This window comes from Lepidochelys kempii, chromosome 3 (genome assembly GCF_965140285.1).
Source record: "Lepidochelys kempii isolate rLepKem1 chromosome 3, rLepKem1.hap1, whole genome shotgun sequence".
Lineage (NCBI taxonomy): Eukaryota > Metazoa > Chordata > Testudines > Cheloniidae > Lepidochelys > Lepidochelys kempii.
Genome location: NC_136382.1, coordinates 207,272,286 through 207,297,189, shown reverse-complemented (window position 1 = coordinate 207,297,189; position 24,904 = coordinate 207,272,286). Strand labels below are relative to the sequence as shown.

Genomic DNA, 24,904 nt, shown 5'->3' with positions numbered 1-24,904 from the left:
ATCAAATCTCCTTGTATAGCACCAAGGAACACACAGATTAAGTATTCAGAAGCAGGAATATCTTAATAATGAAGTAGAGTTTAAAACAAACTTATTACCATTCGTTTGCATGGTTCTGACAGAAGATCACTTTAAGAAGGAAAAAAAGCCTGAAAGTGAATTGCACTTCAAAAAGGTACAAGCAGGAGAGGAAAAAATGACAGTTAATATTTTCTTTGGTCTTTACAAATTAGGCATTTCCTAGAGCTATAAGGCCATATAAACTGCCTTCCCCAGCAACTCCTCAAGTAACAATTTATCTAATCAGTGTAGCAATCAAAGACAAGATTTCATGTTTACTGATTGCACTAATCAAAATCACTTTTCAAATGCAGCTAATTGACAAGTTTACTGACTGAGATGAAAGTCATAAATCACATACTCTGGATTGTAGAAACCAAATATGCCATTTGCACAGTACCACCAGACTGCACTTGACTCCCCCAAGTTATCAGCACACAGACAATTATTCATCAACTGAAAATTGGTACATCAAAGTCAAATCAGAGAACAACGGTAAGAAACACCCACAGCACGCTCTTGAAAAAGAGGTGGTGGTTTGATTGACCACATTGCCCTTCTAGAGTCCCATTTTACCTCATCATATATAAAATACAAATCTCCTAAAATAAAATTCTGCTTCTTCAATCCACAGTTTTAACTGCATTCTCTCTACTTTTTCCAATACATTTTAAACACAAAAATTGTGAGAGTTTTCAGGAGCTCTTTAGTCAGATTACTATCTTGACATACAACCATTCCCACCCATTAAGGCCTATCTTCTGATCTCATCTGTGGTTGTTTTATAGTTATACAGAAAGAAGCTGCTCAGATCGGATTTTGATATAATTTACGTGTGTCTCATTTAGAAAATCTTTTCCATTTGGCAGTGTAGGACCTCCTAGCTGAAGACTTCTGACTTTCCAACATCATCTCCAAGAACTCCTGACAGAAGACGAGTTTGTCCTCAGGCTTATTTGAGGCTCCAATGGTAGAGCCTTTGAATTTCGGTGAGGCATGTGTCCTTGAGTTGAAAGAGAAGGTACAAGAAAGCTGCCACAGCTAGATCCAGAAGCCCATAGTACCCAAAAACCCTGTTTAGCCAGAATTAGGGCTATCAGTAGGATTATAGCTCAATCCTTTCTTTATTGCCTTGGGAACCATTTGTATTGGAGGAAACACATATAGAATGTTTGCTCCAGTTCAGTAAGATAGCTACTGTCTACTGAAGGAAGACTCAAATGCGAGCTAAATTGCTCTCAGCTTGAATATGTGTGTGTGACCAGAGCTCCACAGAAAACCATCAACTGTGGGTTGTCAGCAGGCACAGATGTGGGCTGCACTCTTAGAGGCATCCTCCATCAGTAGGACCATAGGAAAAAAGTGATCTGAAGAGAGATTTCTTCTGAAATCAGGTTAGTCTGTATGGTATCTTGAAGTACCATCACTGGATTGCAGAGGTCTTCATTCTCTACCTGGCAAATGGGAACTGAGTTAAGATACATGATGCCATTAATTCCAGGAGCCTCAGGAACACAAACTAGGTATTGACTGGACACCACCAAGCATTTCCTGAGATCCTTCTTGAAGAAGGTCAACTTTTGCTAATGTTGACACTACCATACTCCAACTAGGGGTCATCTTTTGAGCAGAACTGAAAACGGATTTCTCTTGGTTTATCCTTACTCCCTGTAAGTCTTTGGCAAACCAGATTGTATACTCTACAGCATCTGCTCCCTCACTAACCAATCACTGAAGTATTGGAAGAGATGGATACTAAGCCTCAAGTGAACTGCCACAAAATTTAGGGTAGTTAGTAAATAACTTGAGTGCAGCAGAAAGGCCAAACTAGATTTTCATGGCCTCAGCTAAAGCTTCCTCCTGGAAGGCCTCAGTATCATCAACAGAAGAGAAGGGAATAGGCAACACAGAAACTGGTGAAGAGTAAGGAAGCTTCTCAATCTTCTGTCCCTCCTCTTCCTCCAATTCAGATTTTATCTTCTTAAATGGAGATAGTATCAAGAGCAGGCCGTCTCTCAAGTCTGTTCAGGATGCTTAGGAAATGGCGAACACAACGGCAACATTTTTACCCTCTTGCTTTTTGAAAGATGCCTTTAAGATGACTGAAGATGGCAACTCATGCCACATGCTAAAGGAAAGCTGAACTGCCCATAAGATTGTTGACTTGACATCCCTTTTCCCTACATGGGTGGGAAAGTCCAGGGGCATAAGAACCAATCCTCATGTAACAGAAGAGTAGGGAAACCAGCACTAGAGAAATAATAATGACAGAAATGGAAAATCTAACATTAGGAACAGACTGGATTTTAGATTTGCAGGACCCCACCAAAAGAAGGGGAGACTTCAACAGTACCAAAAAAAGCTGAACTATTATCCCTGGAGATAGATGCTCAAATGAGAATACGAAATGAAATGCTCCTGTCTTGGCAAGTGTTGGATATGAGAACCAATCAAATCCAAGGACCCATTCAAGGAACAATCTGCTCTTTTACTGAATCTTCCAATTGGTAGAATGGGGCTCCTTTGGAAAAACGTAGGAGAAACCCCAAGATCGTGCCTGAGGCAAACTGATGGACTGGAATTCCACGCTGATCAGTGGATTCAAGCCTACTCAATTTGAAGGAATGATGGCATTGGGACATATTTGTATCTGGAGTGTCTTCTATACAATGAGATGCACTCAGATGCTGTGGTGATGCAAGCCACATAAGTACCTAAATGAAAAGGTCAGCTCCATGTGTCTAAGGCTCAGAGGATTGCTTTGAAAGTTCTCCTTCAAAGTGCCAAGACATGATCTTTAAAAATGCAGAAATCAGTACCAGACACTCATGGTACTCCAAATGGGTTATTCAATCCCAACATTTGTTTCCTTTTCTCCCTTCAGATGAACACAAAGATTTGAAGTCTCAGTATTTCCTAAGACCAAGGCAAAAGACAGTTATGCCTTCCATTCTGATTATCACACTCTTCTCTCCACACCATTACATGTTCTCTTCTATTTTTGATTACTATAAACACTTCTTTAAAAAATCAAAGTTAGTAGTTAGGGCTGGTGTCCCTAGTCTCTATTTGCCAGAGGCTGGGAATGGACAACAGGGGATGAATCGTTTGATGATTACCTGTTCTGTTCATTCCCTCTGAAGCACCTGGCATTGGCCACTGTTGGAAGACAAGACTCTGGGCTAGATGGACCTTTGGTCTGACCCAGTATGGCTGTTCTTATTCTTAGTAGCCACAGCCACTCCACATTGGTTAGAGCAGCTGGGAAAGCTGCATGTGCAATCTGATACCTCATAAATTTAAAGGTTTGATCCTGCAGTCATTAAGTAAACCTAATTTAGTTTGGGACTGGACAATAAGTTTAATTTAAAATGGCTACCATTATTTTATCTCTACTGTTCACTTCCACTGCCTGTGGCTTGTTATTACTGAAATATAATGAAATTTGACACTCCCATTCTGTAATTAATTTTCTCTTTCTCTCATGCATACATGCAAGCTGGCTAAAAGTACTGCAAATTTATAACATTTTCCCATTAGCTTTTTGCTCTCTCTAGTCTGCTTGTCCCAACTCTTCAAAACTAGCTTGGTCACTCATCCTTTTTCCAAAATCGGTTTTCCCCAGAATTCAATAGAGAAATGAAAGTCATCATTTTAGTACCTTTTCAGGCAGTTCACCTAACTTTCCTCCTGCCTCTCTGTGGCTCAGTTCTCTCCATATATCTGCTACCATCATTCCTCACTGTATACAGATTGAGCATGTAGCAGTGTCTGATCATGGGAGAAAGGAAGGTGGAAAGCTTAAGAATTTCAATGTATGAATGATTAATCATTTTAGGGTAAAAAAAGCCTACTTTAAAGAGCCTCTTGCCATCTGAAGCATGGTAACTGGGCCTGAACACAGGAAAAAGTCTTACTCCCCGTGCTCAGTCTCTTCTCTTGCTGTTCTGCTCTGTTGTTCAGGATACAAAATCCTCATCTGACATGTTTTCTGCTGGTGCTTCAGAGATCAGGATTCTGGCAAAGCCTGTACTTTCATGGTTGTTCATGAGAGGTTATCCAGTCAAGTCTAAACACACTACATGTTCTTAGAACCCACCACGTTTTTTCCCCCACTCCTGTTTCTAACATTGGGATGTGTGCTCACGGTCAAAAAAGCAATCCTGCTTGATGAAGTACAAATGCAGTTTTACAGAAAAGATCTTAGAACATTTTACTACACTATCACCATACAGAATAGCATCAAAGCTGTGCAACAAAGAGAGCAACCACACAAGATCAATCATCTGGAAGTGAAACCCCTAAGTGACTTAGGCCTTTAAAACAGATGAATATTGAGCAATTGTGGGCACACCAAACATATTGGCATGTCAGGTTAATGAAGGGTTTGTAAGAGGAGACTAAACTCATTTCAAATCATGACTATTAGTATTTAACCAGGTGTAAGGTGACAGTCAGTGAAATTTATCTATTATGCCACGTAGCTCAGGCATTTTTCCAATCATACAGTGAATACCCAATGATTAAAGTACAGAGGACTTTTAAAGATTACCTTTTAGAAGTTTTTCAATATTTTCTAGGATTGTAAGTATCCATATTCCTTTTAATATGATTTTGACTACAGCAGAACCCCATTTACCTGAGCCTCCATTTTCCGTCTCTCCATATTAACTGAACCCCCAGTGTGCACACACAGGAATATGGAAAATTGACGCTTTAGTTCTGGCCCCCACCACCCATGGCTGAAGCACATAACTTAGCTTTGCAGGGGCCACTGTGGTGTGGGGCCCCAGGAAATTGCAATTAAAAGGTTAAGAAACACTGTTGTAGACAGTCCCTATAATGTTCAGGGTTAGACTGTAAAAATTATCAGTACCTGTACAACTTGTTAAAAATTCATATTGGTTTTCTTGTTAATAAATGAACAAAACTTTATTTGCAAGAACTAAGGGTTCGTATATTGTGTTTAGTAGGTAAGTAGATGAGAAAGGAGGTATGTTTTAATGCTTTTCCAAGATGGGTCAGCTACTTTAAAAGCAACTCCGCATCTTAAAATAATGGAGAGAAAACTCTTTGCCCATTCTCCTGATTAGCTGAATTTTTTATTATCCAGTCTGGCCCCGGTCCCAATTAGATCGGATAAACAGGGTTCCACTCTATTTAGTGCTACTTTGAGTAGAGTTTTCCAATCTAGACAGTTCAATCAATGTCAGTGTAACTCTTATGTTAAACATCTTTGATGCAAAATGTCAGTGTTGACATTCAAACGGCTACCTCAAAAAGTGCTGATGTTCATGTAGTGCTCAAGAGAGGCACAAAGGAAAAACAGGTTTTTTACTTCCCCTTTGAGTACAAGGAAATGGTCAAGTTTCCTGTGCAGGACAGAACAGTTTAAATATTGAGATTTGCAACATCTCAACTTAGTTTACATCAACACAAGCAGTTCAAGCCATTTCTTTCACACTTATTTTAAAAGTGAAATGGGCTCAAAATTCAGAACCCCTTGAATAATGAGGGACTTAAATAACTGACAAATCTTTGAACAGGAATAAAGTTTCAAATTCCCACAATACAACAGTTTAAACCCTTTCTTTCTGCCTCCTACAGAAAAAAGTTTTCAAAGCACTAACACACAATACAAAGGTAACAATTTAAGTAGATTAAAAAAGTGAAGTCTGTTCAATATTCTAGCTCTTGGCAAAAAAAGAAAGCAACTAATTTTGTAAAGGCTGTATATGATGGTAGTTGCCTTGAGACATGTCTTATGGTTTTTTGGATTGAAGCCATGCTTTACAGTGATAAGCTAAATTGAGCGCTTTGAGTTCAACAAAGAAAGGGTTAAGGAGTGACTGAATCCGAGTTTGTAAGTGCCTACATGGGGAGCAAATATTTGATAATGGTCTCTTCAATCTATCAGACAAAGGTACAACAAGATACAATGGTTGGAAATTGAAGCTAGACAAATTCAGACTGGAAATAAGGCATGAATTTTTTACCAGTTAATGTAAATAACCATTGGAACAATTTACAAAGCGTTGTGGTGGATTCTCTATCACTGGCAATAAAATCAATTTTGAACATTCTTCTAAAATATATGCTCTAGTTCAAAGAGAAATTGTTTTGGGGAAGTTCTGTGTCCTGTGTTATGTAGGAAGTCTGACTACATGATCACAGTGGTCCCTTTTGGCCTTGGAATCTATGGTAACTCTACATGCACAAATGCACCTATTTCAATACTAGAGTACCGTATTAATATTGCAGAGGCTGGCCAGCGGACCCCCACAGTGACACAGGCATCTGTGCTGCTGCCTCCAGTCCCTCCCAGCTGAATCTCTTGGAGACTCAATTTTAGGTAATGCTGCTGCTAGATTTTAGTAGTTGCACTTCTATATTCCGACAAAGCATGTTCATTCATAGATTGAGAAAAGACTTCTTTTAAATTAAATTGATCACTTTTCTGTTTTATATTGGCAGGCAACTAGTTTTCTATTTTGTTGTTTTCTGCCAACATAATAGAAACACCATGTCGTGAATTTTTAAAAATGCTTTCCTCAGCAGTGATTTAACAGGCTGGCTCCTAATGTAAGAATACAACCGAGCTAACATCCAACGTCAGCACCTGTAACACTGGGGGTTGGGGAGGGAAGAGGGGAGGGGAGAGAATGACAAGGAACTGCAAAAAAGCATCCGTCGGCACCATAGTCACAGACTGGACACTGGTCCATGCTGTAATGCAGTTACAACAGTAGTCACTTCTTGTTTTATATAATGGTTCCTTTCTCCAAAGCAGGACAGTGGGGAATCTATATCAGAACCCATGAAGAAGCAGAAACATAATTCATTTTACTCAAGTCTTGTAACTCCTAACCATTCGAAGTGCCTTTCCTCTAGTCAGCAATCTATCAAGAAAAAGAACCCACGAACATGCTCTTAAACCAAATATCCCTTTAACTTTATTGTGAAGAATACTATGTAGTTGCAGCAAAATAAAAGTCAGACAGTTCAATTTTAAAATTCATTAAATTTGATAATGCAGGGGAAAAACAAACAAACAAAAAACTTACTTGACAACAATTTAGGAATCTGTGGTTGGCCACCTAGAAGCGGTCTGTAGGGGTTTCCCTGATAAGCCCCAAGTGGTGCTGCATTACTGTAGACTCCACTTCCTGACTGTCCTCTTTCCCTTGACATTGCATGGCTGTAACGTAAAAGAAATGGAAAGTTATTTTCTCAATGTCATCTTACTAGAACAGCTGCTACCAAGCCAATGAAATACCACAGCTTCTCCAGTGTAGTGATGGAGATGCTCATGAACAGTGCAGCAATTCACCACCTGTAAGGGTCCCATGCACATCATGAACGAAGCTCACATTTTATGAGCTGGTTGGTTACAGTGAAAATTCTCTTATACCACAGCTTACCAAAGAAAAAGTAGGGTGGGTGGTTTTTTTTTTTTGGGGGGGGGGGGTTGTGTGTGTGCACAGTGTAAAGTTTAGGTAACTATCATACATATTCTGTAGAAAAATGAAAATGCGGATACATTTAAGAGCGGTTTCATTGTTTTGTGTAGAAGTAACTTCACATGAAGGTTCTGAAGTTGGCTTGTTCTGGAATTTTCTTGTATTTTTAATTAACGTTTTAATAAGACATGTTCTCAACATAGCTACCATTTTGTGACGGCAAAGCATGGCAAGAGAGAAGTTGATTCATGTGCACTTGCAGTGAAACAATTCTATTTCCCAGGGTGTGAATGGAAGGAAGAGTGTGGCTTGCAACTTGTCATTCCTCATCCTTCTTCCAGGCTATAGTTCAATGGACAGAGGCTCTCACTTTCCTAGCTTTCTACAAGCGCAGTCTCTCTCCCCCTGAGCCTCTTATCTATCTCTAGTGCCTTTGTCTTCCTCCTTGAGAAAGAGGTTGAAGCCCAGCTGTCCAAATGATTAGGACAGTCTGAGCTGGCTGTTTGGTAACGTTAATCACCTTTAAAACATTTTCTGTACTTCTATACTGATAATACTCCACAGTGGCTTGTTAGATCGACTCACTCTCCCCAACGAGCAGATTCAAAATTATGCATGCCTGCCTGTGCACCTCAGCTTAGAGGAATACAAACCTAACCATTAGTTTCCGACGTATAATTTCAGATCATTCCCTTTGCTTGCAGCATTACTATACGGGAGTCCTAAATCTCAGAAAAATCATTTGGAATTTTGGAGCTGCATCACCAGTTAAATTTGGTGAACTGACTTCCATCTTTGTTCAAAGTACGACCAAAAATCAAATGGATTATGGCAGACCACATGAACTTTGAACAAATGTAATTTAAGAAAACAAAAACATGGAAGACATCCCAGTTCTAGTTACACAATCTTAACTATTACTTCCGTGTAATAGTCTCCTTGTAATCTCCAGTACTTCAAAGGGGTACTGAAGAAACACAGCAGGAAAGCCAATTAGAAATACTTTACAGAAAAATATCAAACAGAAGAATGTAAGCTTACTATAAAATTCAAGTATTTGAGAACATTTTGAAAATGTAACTCATCAGTACCGATTTTCAACATATAATTGTTTAAGTGTCCTACATATAAATACCAACTTTAACCATAGATCATTGTATATTCCTTTATTATTAAAAAGGGAAGATAAAAGGCATCTCAGCAAAGCAGTTAAGGACTGCTACTTTAACTGCTACTTTCACTCTCACAGCTACTCACCCTAACGTTCTGAATGCCGACTGGTCCAAATGAACTGGCCTTCTGTCTCGATTAAAACCAAGCTGGGGCCTCCAAGGCCTGCCATTATTGTTGGTTTTTTCCCAGTCACCCGGCTTCAGAACTGGTGCAGGTTTTCTGAATATTAAAATTAGAGAACAATAGTTTACTTCTCTACACATCATTATAAAAATGAAGGAAAAAGATGACAATTACTTACTTTGCTCCAGGTAACACTACAGCTTTGAATACAAAGTCTTCTTGAAATTGTGGATCTTTGAAATTGATACTAAGAGAAAAAAATATTTGAGATAGTTATGCTGGATATACATTTGGCCTGATAAGTAAGATCAAACTAGCCTAATGAAATAGTAGTTTTTTGCATTATTTACAGAACACTTAGCTGAATTATTTTTTCTAATAGCCAAGTTATTAGTTTGCTGTTTATCCATCTATCCCAAAACTTCCGGCAAAAAGTGCAGGCAAGGGCATACGGGATATACTGGCTCAGACAGCCCCCAATATACTCCAGAGGGATCACAGAATCATAGAATATCAGGGTTGGAAGGGACTTCAGGAGGTCATCTAGTCCAACCCCCTTCTCAAAGCAGGACCAATCCCCAACTAAATCATCCCAGCCAAGGCTTTGTCAAGCCTGACCTTAAAAATATCTAAGGAAGGAGATCCCACCACCTTCCTAGGTAACGCATTCCAGTGTTTCACCACCCTCCTAGTGAAAAAGTTTTTCCTAATATCCAACCTAAACCTCCTCCACTGCAACTTGAGACCATTACTCCTCGTTCTGTCATCTGCTACCACTGAGAACAGTCTAGATCCATTCTCTTTGGAACCCCCTTTCAGGTACTTGAAAGCAGCTATCAAATCCCCCTCATTCTTCTTTTCCGCAGACTAAACAATCTCAGTTCCCTCAGCCTCTCCTCATAAGTCATGTGTTCGAGTCCCCTAATCATTTTTGTTGCCCTCTGCTGGACGTTTTCCAACTTTTCCACATCCTTCTTGTAGTGTGGGGCCCAAAACTGGACACAGTACTCCAGATGAGGCCTCACCAATGTCGAATAGAGGGGAACGATCACGTCCCTCGATCTGCTGGCAATGCCCCCACTTATATATCCCAAAATGCCACTGGCCTTCTTGGCAACAAGGGCACACTGTTGACTAATATCCAGCTTCTCGTCCACTGTAACCCCTAGGTCCCTTTCTGCAGAACTGCCTAGCCATTCGGTCCCTAGTATGTAGCGGTGCATGGGATTCTTCCGTCCTAAGTGCAGGACTCTGCACTTGTCCTTGTTGAACCTCATCAGATTTCTTTTGGCCCAATCCTCTAATTTGTCTAGGGCCCTCTGTATCCTATCCCTATCCTCCAGCACATCTACCTCTCCTCCCAGTTTAGGGTCATCTGCAAACTTGTTGAGGGTGCAATCCACGACATCCTCCAGATCATTAATGAAGATATTGAACAAAACCGGCCCTAGGACCGACCCTTGGGGCACTCCACTGGATACTGGCTGCCAACTAGACATGGAGCCATTGATCACTACCCGTTGAGCCCGACAATCTAGCCAGCTTTCTATCCATCTTATCGTCCATTCATCCAACCCATTCTACTTTAACTTGCTGGAAGAATACTGTGGGAGACCGTGTCAAAAGCTTTGCTAAAGGAACAACACGTCCACCGCTGTCCCCTCATCCACAGAGCCAGTTATCTCGTCATAGAAGGAAATTAGATTAGTCAGGCATGACTTGCCCTTGGTGAATCCATGCTGATTGTTCCTGATCACTTTCCTCTCCTTTAAGTGCTTCAGAATTGATTCCTTGAGGACCTGCTCCAGGATTTTTCCAGGGACTGAGGTGAGGCTGACTGGCCTGTAGTTCCCAGGATCCTCCTCCTTCCCTTTTTTAAAGATGGGCACTACATTAGCCTTTTTCCAGTCATCCGGGACATCCCCCAATCGCCATGGGTTTTCAAAGATAATGGCCAATGGCTCTGCAATCACATCCGCCAACTCCTTTAGCACTCTCGGATGCAGCGCAGCCGGCCCCATGGACTTGTGCTCATCCAGCTTTTCTAAATAGTCCCGAACCACTTCTTTCTCCACAGAGGGCTGGTCACCTCCTCCCCATGCTGTGCTGCCTAGTGCAGTAGTCTGGGAGCTGACCTTGTTCGTTAAGACAGAGGCAAAAAAAGCATTGAGTACATTAGCTTTTTCCACATCAGTCACTAGGTTGCCTCCCTCATTCAGTAAGGGGCCCACACTTTCCTTGACTTTCTTCTTGTTGCCAACATACCTGAAGAAACCCTTCTTGTTACTCTTAACATCTCTTGCTAGCTGCACCTCCAGGTGTGATTTAGTCTTCCCGATTTCACTCCTGCATGCCCGAGCAATATTTTTATACTCTTCCCTGGTCATTTGTCCAATCTTTCACTTCTTGTAAGCTTCTTTTTTGTGTTTAAGATCAGCAAGGATTTCACTGTTAAGCCAAGCTGGTTGCTTGCCATATTTACTATTCTTTCTACACATCGGGATGATTTGTCCCTGTAACCTCAATTAGGATTCTTTAAAATACAGCCAGCTCTCCTGGACTCCTTTCCCCCTCATGTTATTCTCCCAGAGGATCCTGCCCATCAGTTCCCTGAGGTTGTCAAAGTCTGCTTTACTGAAGTCCAGGATCCGTATTCCGCTGCTCTCCTTTCTTCCCTGTGTCAGGATCCTGAACTCGACCATCTCATGGTCACTGCCTCCCAGGTTCCCATCCACTTTTGCTTCCCCTATTAATTCTTCCCGGTTTGTGAGCAGCAGGTCAAGAAGAGCTCTGCCCCTAGTTGGTTCCTCCAGCACTTGCACCAGGAAATTGTCCCCTACACTTTCCAAAAACTTCCTGGATTGTCTGTGCACCGCTGTATTGCTCTCCCAGCAGATATCAGGGTGATTGAAGTCTCCCATAAGAACCAGAGCCTGCGATCTAGTAACTTCCGTTAGTTGCCAGAAGAAAGCCTTGTCCACCTCACCCCCCTGATCCGGTGGTCTATAGCAGACTCCCACCACGACATCACCCTTGTTGCTCACGCTTCTAAACTTAATCCAGAGACACTCAGGTTTTTCTGCAGTTTCATACCGGAGCTCTGAGCAGTCATACTGCTCTCTTACATACAATGCAACTCCCCCACCTTTTCTGCCCTGCCTGTCCTTCCTGAACAGTTTATATCCATCCATGACAGTACTCCAGTCATGTGAGTTATCCCACCAAGTCTCTGTTCTTCCAATCACATCATAATTCCTTGACTGTGTCAGGACTTCCAGTTCTCCCTGCTTGTTTCCCAGGCTTCTTGCATTTGTGTATAGGCACTTGAGATAACTTGCTGTTTGTCCTGCTTTCTTAGTATGAGGCAGGAGCCCTCCCCTTTCGCGTTCTCCTGCTGGTGCTTCCTCCCGGTATCCCACGTCCCCACTTACCTCAGGGCTTTGGTCTCCTTCCCCCGGTGAACCTAGTTTAAAGCCCTCCTCACTAGGTTAGCCAGCCTGCTTCCGAAGATGCTCTTCCCTCTCTTCGTTAGGTGGAGCTCATCTCTGCCTAGCACTCCTCCTCCTTCTTGGAACACCATTACATGGTCAAAGAATCCAAAGCTTTCTCTCCAACACACACCTGAGTAGCCATTCGTTGATTTCCACGATTCGACGGTCTCTACCCAGGCCTTTTCCTTCTACAGGGAGGATGGACGAGACCACCACTTGCTCCTCAAACTCCTTTATCCTTCTTCCCAGAGTCACGTAGTCCGCAGTGATCTGCCAAGAATGATCTTAAGCAGTATCATTGGGGCCCACATGGAGAAGCAGGAAAGGGTAGCGATCTGAGGTCTTGATGAGTCTCGGCAGTCTCTCCGTCACATTGTGAATCCTAGCTCCTTGCAAGCAGCAGACTTCTCGGTTTTCCTGGTCGTGGTGGCAGATAGATGACTCAGTCCCCCTGAGGAGAGAGTCCATCTCTCCCTGCACTAGAAGCCAGCCCAGGAACGGATGTGGAGTTGTTACTCCCATATGCAATAGGGGAAGGCCATCTGGCAAGCCCTTAAACATGGTAGGCCCAGACGAAGGCTCTATCTAAGAAGATCATTCATTTTAGAGTGAAAGCAATCCTGTGGCGCAGCATCGCATTTGCAGGCGCCCGAGGAAAAGAAGGGGACTGAAGATCCCACACACGGTATTTCACATTCTAGCAGAAGTTGGCAATGCACAGGAGAAGGTGGTAATGCTTGCTTGGTGGGCAGACAGAGGTAAAGAGACTTAGATTATAAGCTCCTTGGATCAGGGACAGTCTTTGTTCTGTGCTAATACAGCACCTAACATAAAGGGGTGTTAGTCCCTTACTAGGGCTCCTAGGTGTTATGTGAATACAAATAACAAACAAGGAAAGCAAGAAAAAAAAAAAGTAAAAGAGTAAATAAAGGAAAGTTTTTATTAATCAGTATTTAATATTCTTGTATCTGCATATTTTCCCTCTGGAAAGGGGAGGGGGAGGGCAAGGGCCAACTGTGCACTCGAGGAAGAATCTTCTGGCCAGTTAGCGAAAGGGTTGGTGGGACTCTCTTCCATGGAAGAGTACCGTTTTCCCCTTGCATTTGATGAAGGAAGCCCCAATTCCCAACTGAGCTGCCTGTCGTTCCAATACATGGATATGTAAGTTGGCTTCAGTGGCATTCTGTAGACGTAGTACTCAAGGTGACAGGAGCACACTATTCTGGCTACCCTGGGCCAGTGGAACAGCCCCTGGAACTGGGGAGAGTGGGGTGGAAAGGTATACCCCTTCCCTCAAAGTGCGCTGGGCACAGGTGTGCTAGAGCTGAGGATAAGGCACTCTGGCTTGGCCTTAACCAAGAAAGGTCTGGTGCCAACTGATGCAAGTCATTCTGAATCACTCTGAAGAGCTGTTGCATGAGAAGTGACCAGAGCCTAGATTCCCATCTCTTCTAGCCCTTGGTGACACACAAAGTACCTGCTGAGAAGCTTAGACTCACCCAGGCATCAGAGGCAATGTATGTGTGGGTCCAGCACAGACATTGTTGAATCACATTGAGAGCATCATTTGAAACCTGTTATCTCACTGGCTACCCTATGACAATGCAGAGTACCCACTGCACAGAGAGGAATAATGAAAAAGGAGAACTAAGAGGGAAACCATGCAATAAAGCTACTCTAACAATAACAAATGTTTGTTTTCAACAAGGAAAACATGTCAGAAGGAAAAACAGCTGGAGGCTAGAGGGAGTCTGACTACATGCTCCGGTGGCTGAAAAGAATTGCAGGGTGCTGCCATGGGTCTTCATACAAACCAGGGTCAAAGCCTTTGGTATCTCATAGGAGCACCGCAACAAGGCTTTACAGCAGAAAAAATGTGATTATTACAATCTGGCAGGGGGGCCCACAGGTGTAGTACCTGAAACTACTTTTAACTTGTCACTAGAAAGTAATCAAACTCCCATTTGACCATGTTGTCCTTTTAATAATATCCTGAACAGGCGCATCCTGAATATTTCAGTCTTGAACAGCCTGCAAGCAGATACACCTATCTAGCTGAGCCATGCTATACCCCATTAGAGACTAGGGAGTACACAGACCATGACTGATTTTCACTGTCTCAAGTATTTGATAGATCTCCAGAAGTGAAAGGTTACAGGCGCAGAATTAGATACCCACTATTGCAATGTACCAACTTAAAGTAAATCAGAATGACCTACAACATACTGGCTCTAATTCAATTTACTGCCAAGTGCATGAGTAATTCAATCTTTTGTAACTAAAGATTTACCTTTGGAAGATTTGTATGGTTCTGGGAGGACAACAGTATACTTCATGATGAATAAAGAACATCATGGTTAAGGCAAAGTCAACATTTATTCCTAAATATGCTGCAACAAAAAATAGGCCAAATCAAAAGAAATGTGGCTACAGGTGAAGATTTCACAATGAGCGGGATACTTGTTTTTTCTGTCACTTGGTCTTCTCTGAGAAGACATTTGTCAATCTGTGCCAACATTACTGGTCGGGCCCCGCCCACATAGATGCAGCCCTATGCATTCAAAGTAGGCCCATAAACACTACCAGATGCCATCAGCCTCAAAGAGAAAGCGTGAATGACAGAACACATTCAACAGAATACAGGAGGACTGCCATGCATTAGAAGGTGGATTCTCTGTGAAGACTCCAATTTACAGATGAAAAGTGGTCCCACTCTCATAGGAGAATCCATCGGTCAGTCTATGGCTCTATTACATGGACAGAGAAAGCAACAGCACAAAAGGCACAAAAGACTAAGAAAAGGAGACAGACTCCTTTTAATCAAATGAAGGCATTAAGTCAGAACAGCAGAAAAGATACAGGAAAGAGAATGAGCTTCCAGACATGATTGTATTTATTTTTATTTTTAAAGGGGAAATGGCCTTCAGGATCCTGTGACCAAAGGAGTTTTCAGAAGATGCCTGTACTGTGGTATAACAGCCCTTCAAAGGCTTGTCAGGGCAGCAAGTGGGTCTGGGAGTGCCTTATTCCAGCATTTTCTGCCAAGAATACAGTTATAGGACTGGGAATGTGTGTGTTTAGGGAGAGGAAGTGCTCTAGGGAGGGCAGTAATCCAAGACTGCTGCCTCTATTTAAGACCTGAGACCAGTGTACCCAGTACAGGGTGGGTGGTAAATCCTCTCAGCACTTTGGAATTGCTAGGATATGATTGCTGGGAAGGGAGCAGAATATCATGTAGTCAAGGAGGCAGAATGGCTGGAGCCCTTTCCTCAAGACAGGGAAATGAATTTTGCCTTCTGGGCTTCGGTCTCTTGGAGGGTCTTCTCTTCTTATAAAAAAGCAATAAAACTTTGCCACCAGACCCCATGGGGAGAATAAAGATGTGGACAAAGAAACCCAAGTGGAGAAAGTCTGTTATACCATAACTCCATAGATGTAACCCTTTTGTTTGCTTAAGCCCTCAACAATGTCTAAAGTGAACGAGTGGAAGGAAATCAATCCCAGACAGAGGACATCATTTTAGACCACATCAGACTGACACTGGGTTTGACTCACTGAGAAATGTTAACTTCATATGACCTTTGCATACACATGGTGCTAAAGAAAGGGTCAAGCAGCAGGTAGCTTTCTAAAAAGCTACCTTATTAAGGTAAAACTTAAGAGCCCTTAAGGTAAAATTTAAAACGGAGGAAGAAAAATTCCCTGGTAAGGTAAAGAGGAGAACAAACCCTTAGAACTGCGCCTCAGTTTAACCCTAAGGACAACCTTATTGGGGAAAGCTGTAGGAAGGGTTTCTTACAGATAAGGGACAGACTAAAGAACGGAGACTCCAACCTATTACACTGCAGTTTAACTTTAAAAAGGGATACTGTCAATTTGACTTTATTGATCTTTACCCTTACAAAAATAAATTCCGTTTGATAGAGCACCAAATAAGCAGTATGTCATGAGTATTTCCCGCAATATTTTTAAAATGCAAATGAAGATTTTAACTTGACACGTTAGATTTTTACTTGTCTATACTGTCTGAAGGACAACTCAGGTTCAGAAACCTACCATGACCAAGTTCATACTTCATGTCAGAACACAAGATAAAGTTAACAATATTGTGTAGCTTTGGTTAACCTTCATTTTTTCTTCACTTGCATAAGAGATTAGATTCTGAAGCAATCTATGACAAGGAGCTGATTCTGTAGCAAGTTCAACAGCTACAGAACCCCAGATTACACTGGACCCCGGATTGATACATTTCAATAAGCAGAAAAACAAAACACCCCACAACCACCAGTACATTCACACAACATTAACTCACCTGATGGAAGAATTCGGTGTCAGATCACGCAACAATGGAACAGGAGACTCTACTGTCCTAATGAAAGGGAAAAAATTACCAACTTCATTTTCCTTAATTTGAGACTGTTACCATAATTCACATGTTCCTGTCTGAACAAAGCAGTCTGTAACCCACACAAACTGAAGTTTTGAAGAATTGTCTTGCTTTACAATTAAAACAATGGCTAGCTGTTCTTACATCTTTTTAACAGCAGTTTCCAAAAGATGCAAGAGTTTCCTTTCTAATTAAAGTATAATTCACTGGGTGCACAGTTCTATCATACCTCTCCCCGATTAGATAGCTAAACTGTGCCCCTTTAATCCAAGCAGTCAACAACTTGACACACAGAAGGTAACTGCCTTTGTTATTAATCAGAAGTATTCTCCTTCTCTGAAGATAACAGAAATAAAAGCCCCACTCCCTGGTTCATGCTGCTACCAGTAACCGATTTAAGAATACTACATAGCTTACTGGATCAACCTTTAGGTCATCAGCAAGTGCTATGTACTCTCTGGTTGGGCATGGTGATCACCATCTACTTGTTAGTTCCTTTTCACCAAAAACTGCAACTTCAGTAAACCAAGGCATAGGCAAGTGTGTATTACCACCCTCAGAAAACATGAATTCAACAATAGTATGAAGACAAATGATATAAATGATATTTATGGGCATGATATAGATGGCCATGATCCAATAAAGCACACAGTGCTGAAACCTCAACATCAGACTGGAACAAGATTCCCCTGATCTGCTGAAAGATGATCAGAGACCCAAACATGAGATTACTGAAGACAGTAGGCCCACTTATGAACTCCCCCCACCCTCATTAGCTCTTCACCTGTTAAAGTTTATCATATAGTACGTGGTGCACAGTATTCTCTTAATATCAAATACATAAGAACAGTCTCTCTCGGAAGGCAAATACTGAAACGAGGATGACCACTGTTGATTTCATAAGTAATGAAGACACTTTCTCAAGCATGTTAAGTCCACTACCTTCCAGTGCTCTTAAGCCAAACCCTTCCGAAACAGAGCAATGCAATGGGACCGGAAAACCATAAACACTAGCTGAAGTTTTATGTGGATAATAGCAAGCAACCTTCTTTGAACTCTAATGGAAACAGTACTTAATTCCAAAGCCAAGTATTTAGAGACATCAGATTTTTCTGGGTTTTTGTTGGGGAGTGGGGGAGTTTTGTTTTAGTTTAGACAAGCTAAAGAAAGTATCCTTCAGTGGCAAACAACTCAGACCGAAAGCTATACTCACTGATCTGGAAGAACTGCATTTTCATTCAGAGTAAGTTTTCCCTGGATTCCATGGCACAGTTCAGGGGGTATATCCACTGGCTACAGAAAAAATGTTTTTTCAGCTGAAGCAGGCAACTAGACTGCTCCCTCCCATAAATACAATAATCTTAGAACAAATGTAACATACCTCTGTGCTACTGGATTTGTACAGTTCTAATACAAAGTCACAAAGCAAGTGATGTTTCCCAACAAACATAACATCACCACCAAGACTATTTCTTCGGTCTAGAATAGGAGAAAGGAGAAATTGCGTGATAATTCAGTATGAAGGAGATTTAAAGCAGCAAAATATGCCAAGATAGCACCATTGTGTTGACAGGTGTCTGCTGTAGTTCACTAATTTTCTACTGAAAGTTTCGTTTCTGTTAAGGAGAGACTGTAATGCACACTCCATTGATATAAGTCCAAATTCTTCTCGATGGCTTGCACTTTTGAGGGGGATATGGGTCTCTTTTCAAGGAAATATTTCTCATCTGCTAATTATTTGCAATGGTGTGACCACACTTGTACAAACAATCCTCTGTCCATCAGGAAGGAGATATCCAGTCACAATTCGGAGCTCATGATTAGCTCTGACTATCTGCTTTGTGTAGGCAGTCTCCTTGGTTAATGGCTTCCAAAGCTGCAAAATATAGATAGGTCCCTACAGGATAAGGGCAGACTAGTGTGTAGTATGCCCTAACTTTCCACCCAATAGGCTGAAATGCAGAGCAATATGAAAGCAGGGAGGGGTCCTAAAAAGGGATCTTTACCCTGACTAGCCCATAAAAGTAATTTCTTCACCATGACTAGGATCTGAACGCAGGTTTCTAGGTTCTTCTCCCCTGGCATCCAGAAGGCTCCCAGGAGGAAATGCTGGAAGGTCTGAAAATGGAATTGTGTCTATGTAGGATCAAACAGATGTGTTGAGGCTTCCCTGGGCCTCTGATGACTGACCCAAGTTTCAGAATTTTTTCCAAGGACGGAAACACCTTTTCCCCTCTGTGGTATTGTTTGCACCCAGGTGCTTTTATCTCTGTTCAAAAAAAGAGTGCCAGAGAGGGAAGAGGCTTGGAGTGAGATGCACTACCAAATCCATCTTCAGGTGCAGAACCAGGCGGGCATGAAAAGTTTACTTATGACTAATTCTTTTGAAAATGTAAGAATGGCAGCTGCTGTGTTCAGGACAGAGCAGTCTTTCACTACTATCTGGATGATAGTGAGATGCATGGAAAGGATTCTGAATTAGTTTTCTTCATGGACCCTTTGCTTAATAGGAGAGATTTTGAGTCAATGCCATGAGACACTGGATAGGTTCGTGCATCTAGTGAGACCACCTGTAAATTCTAAAATGGGGGTAAGGACTGGGAAAGGGACGAGGAAGAACCTTCCCATTCTTTGGCCGATTCATCCATCCCCTGGAGGGAAGGGGGGAGATAAACACAGGTTATAACAGCCACCTATGGCAGAGGAGTCCCATGATAGGATGGAAGAGGGACAAAAGAAAAAGCAAGCTGAGAGGAGGCTGTATGGAGGAGATTTTTAGACTGGGGAAGATAAAGCTCCCACTTACCCCCCTTTGGAGCATCGGGAGGGACACTGCATAAGCTTGGCTGAGTCAGAATAAGGCCCTTGGATTTAGTCTCTCTAGGAGGTTAGGGCGCGAAAAGGTAATCTTGACATCCTCCTCCAAACTACTTTCCCCCTCCTCCTGTACTCGGGCATGGTGGCCAACAGAGATGTCCCACCTTATGGAGGGTATGCTTCCTGAACTGCTGTGAGAGCACCTGCATCAGCCCCATTCCCAGTCATATTGAAGCCACGAGGGAAGCTTGTAGCAATGTGGACCTAATGAACTCTGTTCATAAATAGGACCACAACAAGAAGCTGAAGGGTGGCACTGACACCGGGGCAGAGTCTATAGTTGCTGACTGGCTTTTTTCCTCCTCCCAGCTTCTTATCCTGGCTTTCCACCCTGAAGACAGAGACAGGCTGAAAAAGCCACCTTGAGCTGGCACTTCACCTGGAAGAATCCACCTTCAGGGAGCTTAGAAGCTGGTCATGAAAATTCCTGTATCCTGATAGGACACAAACTGCCCAGTGGACAGAGGACAGGTGTATTCCCATTTGGTTTTACCAGTCTCACCACAGAGAATAATTGAGTCCATTCTTCCGATTAAAATGTGTTCATCTAGCAATTACTCATTCATGCAGGGCGTACCAGCTGAATCATTTCATACAATAACTTGAAAATTAGATTGTGTTAAAATTCTGCTATGGATCCGCTTAATTTCAATAAGTGCAAGTGAAGTCTGATAATTCTGTTTTTACAGCAAAGATCACTCCATTTACAAGCCACTGAATTATTTGTGGAGCAAAGGTTGCAGTTTGACATACGGAAATCGATAGCAGCCATCTATTGTACCCTGTTCATTTGAGTTTTAATACTGCATGAACGATAAGTACACTAACAATGAAAGCCTTAACGATCACAGTCATCATAATGAAATATCATAATTCTTACTTTCATCGGGAGTGAGGTCAGGGTAAACCTCTTCCAGAGCAGCTCTCAGACGGCGCTCATCAACGAATGGCAGCAGAGCAACACCTAATTAAAACAAGCTATTAGTTAAAGATGCAAAACTTTCACAGTCATTGAGCTAAGCCACCAAGTTACCCTGCTTATCTAACAGCGAAAGATTAAATGGGTTTTTTTCTCCCTTTCAGTGTAAAAATTCAAAGCAATAGTCAAAAGGATTCAGTCAACATTGTAAAAAAATCTAATTCATTTGTTCCAGAATTTTCCAAATACTTTAGAAAAAAAGGGTTTAAAAAAAAAAGACCCACCACCACAAAAGCAGCTTTGACAAATACGGCAATTTTCTACAGTACCTTACTGAATTAAGTTTGTATCATTGTGGGCCAAGGACTGCACGTGATTCAATGGGGGAGCCCCTCCACAAATTAAGAATAGTAGCGGGGGTGGGGTGATTAGGCAAATTCACTCAGGTTGTAACACCTCCAGACAGGTACCACCCTCCTAGGGAGACTTGCCGATACAAGTTTAAAATGGATTCTCCAAAGGACAAAGACAACAGACAAAGATAAATAGCCTGAATTTAAAATGACTCAGGGACTTCCTTCTGATCCAGCAAATGGACAGGACCTTCTATCCAAAGGGAAGGTCCCAATCCTCAGGGAAGGGTTGGAAAGACTGACACTGATCAGAGCACTTGTGGAAATGGGGGTGGGAGGGGTGATCTCTGATAAGCTTATTAACATGTGTGCAGGTTCTTTTATTGTTTTAATGTTTTCTCTGTAATGCTTTCACCTTCAGAGTAAATGTGCTTGCTTAGGAAAAGCTGTGTGGTAACTTAAAACGATGGCTAATCACACTGTTTAAAGCCTCTGAGGAGAAGGCAAAGCAGGACTGCTTTGGCAGTCTGATTTTCTATAGAAATCCCTGTAGGAAGGAGACTGGAAGCCTGGAAAAACCCCAATGAGAAGGCAGAGATGTAAGTCTCTGCCCAAGAGAGGTGATGGCTCAGGAGCCTAAAAGCAGATGCCCATGGTGGACTGCAGAGGGGGAATACAGGTGCAGTGTCCCTGAATTGTGAGAGCGGCAATCCTAGGGTCATTTTTATATTGCATCTATTTTTACATGTTATCATTATATGTTATATACAAGAATAGCTTGATTTTTCAGATTTCATGCTGTGTTTGCAATGTTGACATTTAATTTTATTTTAATAAAGTAGTATACAGAAGTCAGAAAATATATATGGAATCCCAATTTTAGTCACTTCTGATTATAACCATGCTCCGCGAAAGACAGAAATGAAATGCTATATACTTAATACAGGAATCTTAACTTTTTAAAGTAATTATTTCATTTAAAAACTTTAATCTTTAGTATTTACTTTGCTAAACTGAATTAATTTTTTTAAATCTGGACAATTTTGGAAATAAGACTTAAAACTCTGATTCATAGTAACACATGGCATTGCACGGTTACAGGTACCCATTACCACAGAAGCATCCTTTACACAGTTCAGTTCAAGGTTAACACATCATGCCCCTCCAAAGCAAGCAAGTCCACTTCTCTGAATGGATCAGAACCAGGGGGAGGGTGCATGTGTGCAAAGAGTAACAACTAGGAGAACAAACTGCAAGAGACTAATTGTTAAGGGGATTTATACACCTATAGTTAGTAGAATGACTGAACAAAGATCCACTGTTTTGCACCGCGCTGTGAAAAGCGGCTGGAATGAGCCGAGCAGGAGCAAACTCCAAGCTGCTTGACTCATACCCTGAAAGCAAATTCTCAGCCAGAACAGGATTGGTAGCACAATATACATATGCTCCAAGTCAGTGAGGATTATTTAAAAGACAAGCAACCTGCCCTTCTGTACTAACTGAAGTTTCCAAGAACTGCCTAGTGTACACCATGTTGCAGTGGTCTAGCCCTGAGGCTATGGTAGTACAGCCTTGAAGCAACAAAAGCATGGAAATAAAGGATAAATCCAGTGAGGTCTGAAACCAGGAGGAAAAGCAGCAACCTTGTGACCAGGCACAGCAGAAGAGGCTTAAATAAAATCACCAACACATATGAATCCAGGAATAAAGAGCAAATTGGTAAGACTCGGATTGCATTACATAAACCTCCACTGCAGACAGCCACCGCTTCTGGTATATACTCAAAATGATTTCTCTCTGCCAGAAAGTATCAATTCTACCTTATCTAAATTGATCTAGCCACTGGAAGACAGCGTAAAGGAGATCATTCAGGTTCAGTGAAACAGGTGATACAGCGAAGTATCATTAGAAACATTAAAGACCATCCATATTATCCATTATATGTATTCCAAGAGAAAATGGAGGCCCGAGTCAAGATTAAGATCCCATTTTGCTGAGCAATGTACTTAGTGGCTCCTATGGTTATTTCCTGTACCACCCCTTTGCACTCCATCGAACTAAGTTGAGAACAGCCTTTTATGTGATCTAGAATTGGCTTTTCTGAGAAGCAATTAGAGGTGGCAAGAAATTTCTTTTCGAAATTTTGCCTCAATGTGACATTTGATCAATTTATATTTGAGTAGCTGAAGTCACTCTATTAGTTTTGTTAGACTTGGTTGCCTTTGATCTCCGCCAACACTGTACACTCAAGTGCTTCCCAACCAGAAGGCTGTGGTCGCCTAAAAGTACATCAATTTTCTCATGACTTGGTATTTTTATCGTTACCAATTCTACTGTATGGTTCTCCACAGATATTCCTACTTCATTAGATTCTAAAGACCTACAAGTTATAGAAACTTTAGGTTGTAGATGTGGGGGAATCAGTCTGGAGAAATCTAATCTGACATTGATTATCATGCACATTGTAGGGAGAGTGGTCACTTTGGATAAGCTATTACCAGCAGGAGAGTGAGTTTGTGTGTGTGGTTTTTGGAGGGGGGTGAGGGAGTGAGAGAACCTCGATTTGTGCAGGAAATGGCCCACCTTGATTATCATACACACTGTGAAGAGAGTGGTCACTTTGGATGGGCTATTACCAGCAGGAGAGTGAGTTTGTGGGGAGAGGGGGGGCGGAGGGTGAGAAAACCTGGATTTGTGCTGGAAATGGCCCAACTTGATGATCACTTTAGATAAGCTATTACCAGCAGGACAGTGGGGTGGGAGGAGGTATTGTTTCATGGTCTCTGTGTGCATATAATGTCTTCTGCAGTTTCCACGGTATGCATCCGATGAAGTGAGCTGTAGCTCACGAAAGCTCATGCTCAAATAAATTGGTTAGTCTCTAAGGTGCCACAAGTACTCCTTTTCTTTTTGCGAATACAGACTAACACGGCTGTTACTCTGAAACTAATCTGACATTGTTTTCCTTCCTGAATGACATCTTTAGTTTGCTTTATTATTTAAATATATATTTCTCATACGCCTCGTACAACCATTATGTTCAAGTCTAATCAAACAAAAAATTACTCAAATCTCATAACAAAACACATCCAAAAAGACAGGAGCAGGCCATGAAACAAATAAAAGCAGGTATTTCCAAGTTAAAAACCCACTGAAATGCAGCCACTTCTGAGGCGAAACAATGGTAATCCCTTATTGCAAGACAAATTTAAAATATTTCAATTAATCTTTGAAGATAAAAGCAATCCAGCAAAACTGAAGGATGAATATTCACTTTTTAAAATATAGGTACCTCTTTAAGAGGAATATCAAAAAGCATAAGTTAAAAATACAGGATTTCTAGATGCTTTTTTGATCAAGAAGATCAATCTATTCCTAGTCTTAAAAATACTTCCTGCATACAATTCCCTCTTAAATATGAGAATGCCAGATGCTAATCCAGAACAAGCAATTTATAATACAACTCTGCTTTTTAAAAAGTTACAAAGCAAGGATTACAGAACATTGAAAACTCTGGCAAGCTATATGAAACATCTTCCATTGTTTTAGGCTGTCAACTTAACCCAGAATCAATAGCTTCAAGTAAAAAGCTGGAGGAGCTAAGGGAGACAGAGAGGTACAACTATGAGACTTTCCAGGACACCGTAGAATGGTCCCACCACCCGGGTTTAACAGCCTCTGGGCTGTTGAAGAGGATGAAAACCTCAGGGAAGGAGAACATCCAACTGGAGCAGAGGGAAACAATCCCAAAGTTGGGATCCTCCTTCTAGATGATGTTGTGGTATCCTCTCGCACTGAGGATACCTATCCACGGGAGGGAACTCCAGTTATTAGGAAGAGACAGGTATTAGTAATGGGCGATTTGATCATTAGAAACATAGATAGCTGGGTATGCGATGACCAGGAGAACTGAATTGTGACTTTCCTGCCTGGTGCAAAGGATGCAGATCTCTCGAGACATCTAGATAGGCTTATGTGTAGCGCTGGGGAGGAGCCAGTGGTCATGGTACATGTAGGTACCAATGACATAGGGAAGGATAGGAGAGAGGTCCTGCAGGCCA

The 24,904-nt window shown here is 41.7% G+C and overlaps 1 protein-coding gene across 1 annotated transcript in view; it reads right to left on the bottom strand.

Moving 5' to 3' along the window:
• Positions 1 to 24,904, bottom strand: part of XRN2 (5'-3' exoribonuclease 2) — an 85,339-nt gene that overhangs the window by 14,590 nt on the left and 45,845 nt on the right. The window contains exons 21-27 of the mRNA XM_073339797.2: positions 20,452 to 20,535; positions 18,076 to 18,173; positions 17,908 to 17,987; positions 16,620 to 16,676; positions 8,995 to 9,063; positions 8,778 to 8,912; positions 7,125 to 7,258 (exon numbers count right to left, since the gene is read on the bottom strand). Of these exons, the coding sequence (XP_073195898.1) occupies positions 7,125 to 7,258; positions 8,778 to 8,912; positions 8,995 to 9,063; positions 16,620 to 16,676; positions 17,908 to 17,987; positions 18,076 to 18,173; positions 20,452 to 20,535 (657 nt within the window). The remainder of the gene's footprint in view (positions 1 to 7,124; positions 7,259 to 8,777; positions 8,913 to 8,994; positions 9,064 to 16,619; positions 16,677 to 17,907; positions 17,988 to 18,075; positions 18,174 to 20,451; positions 20,536 to 24,904) is intronic.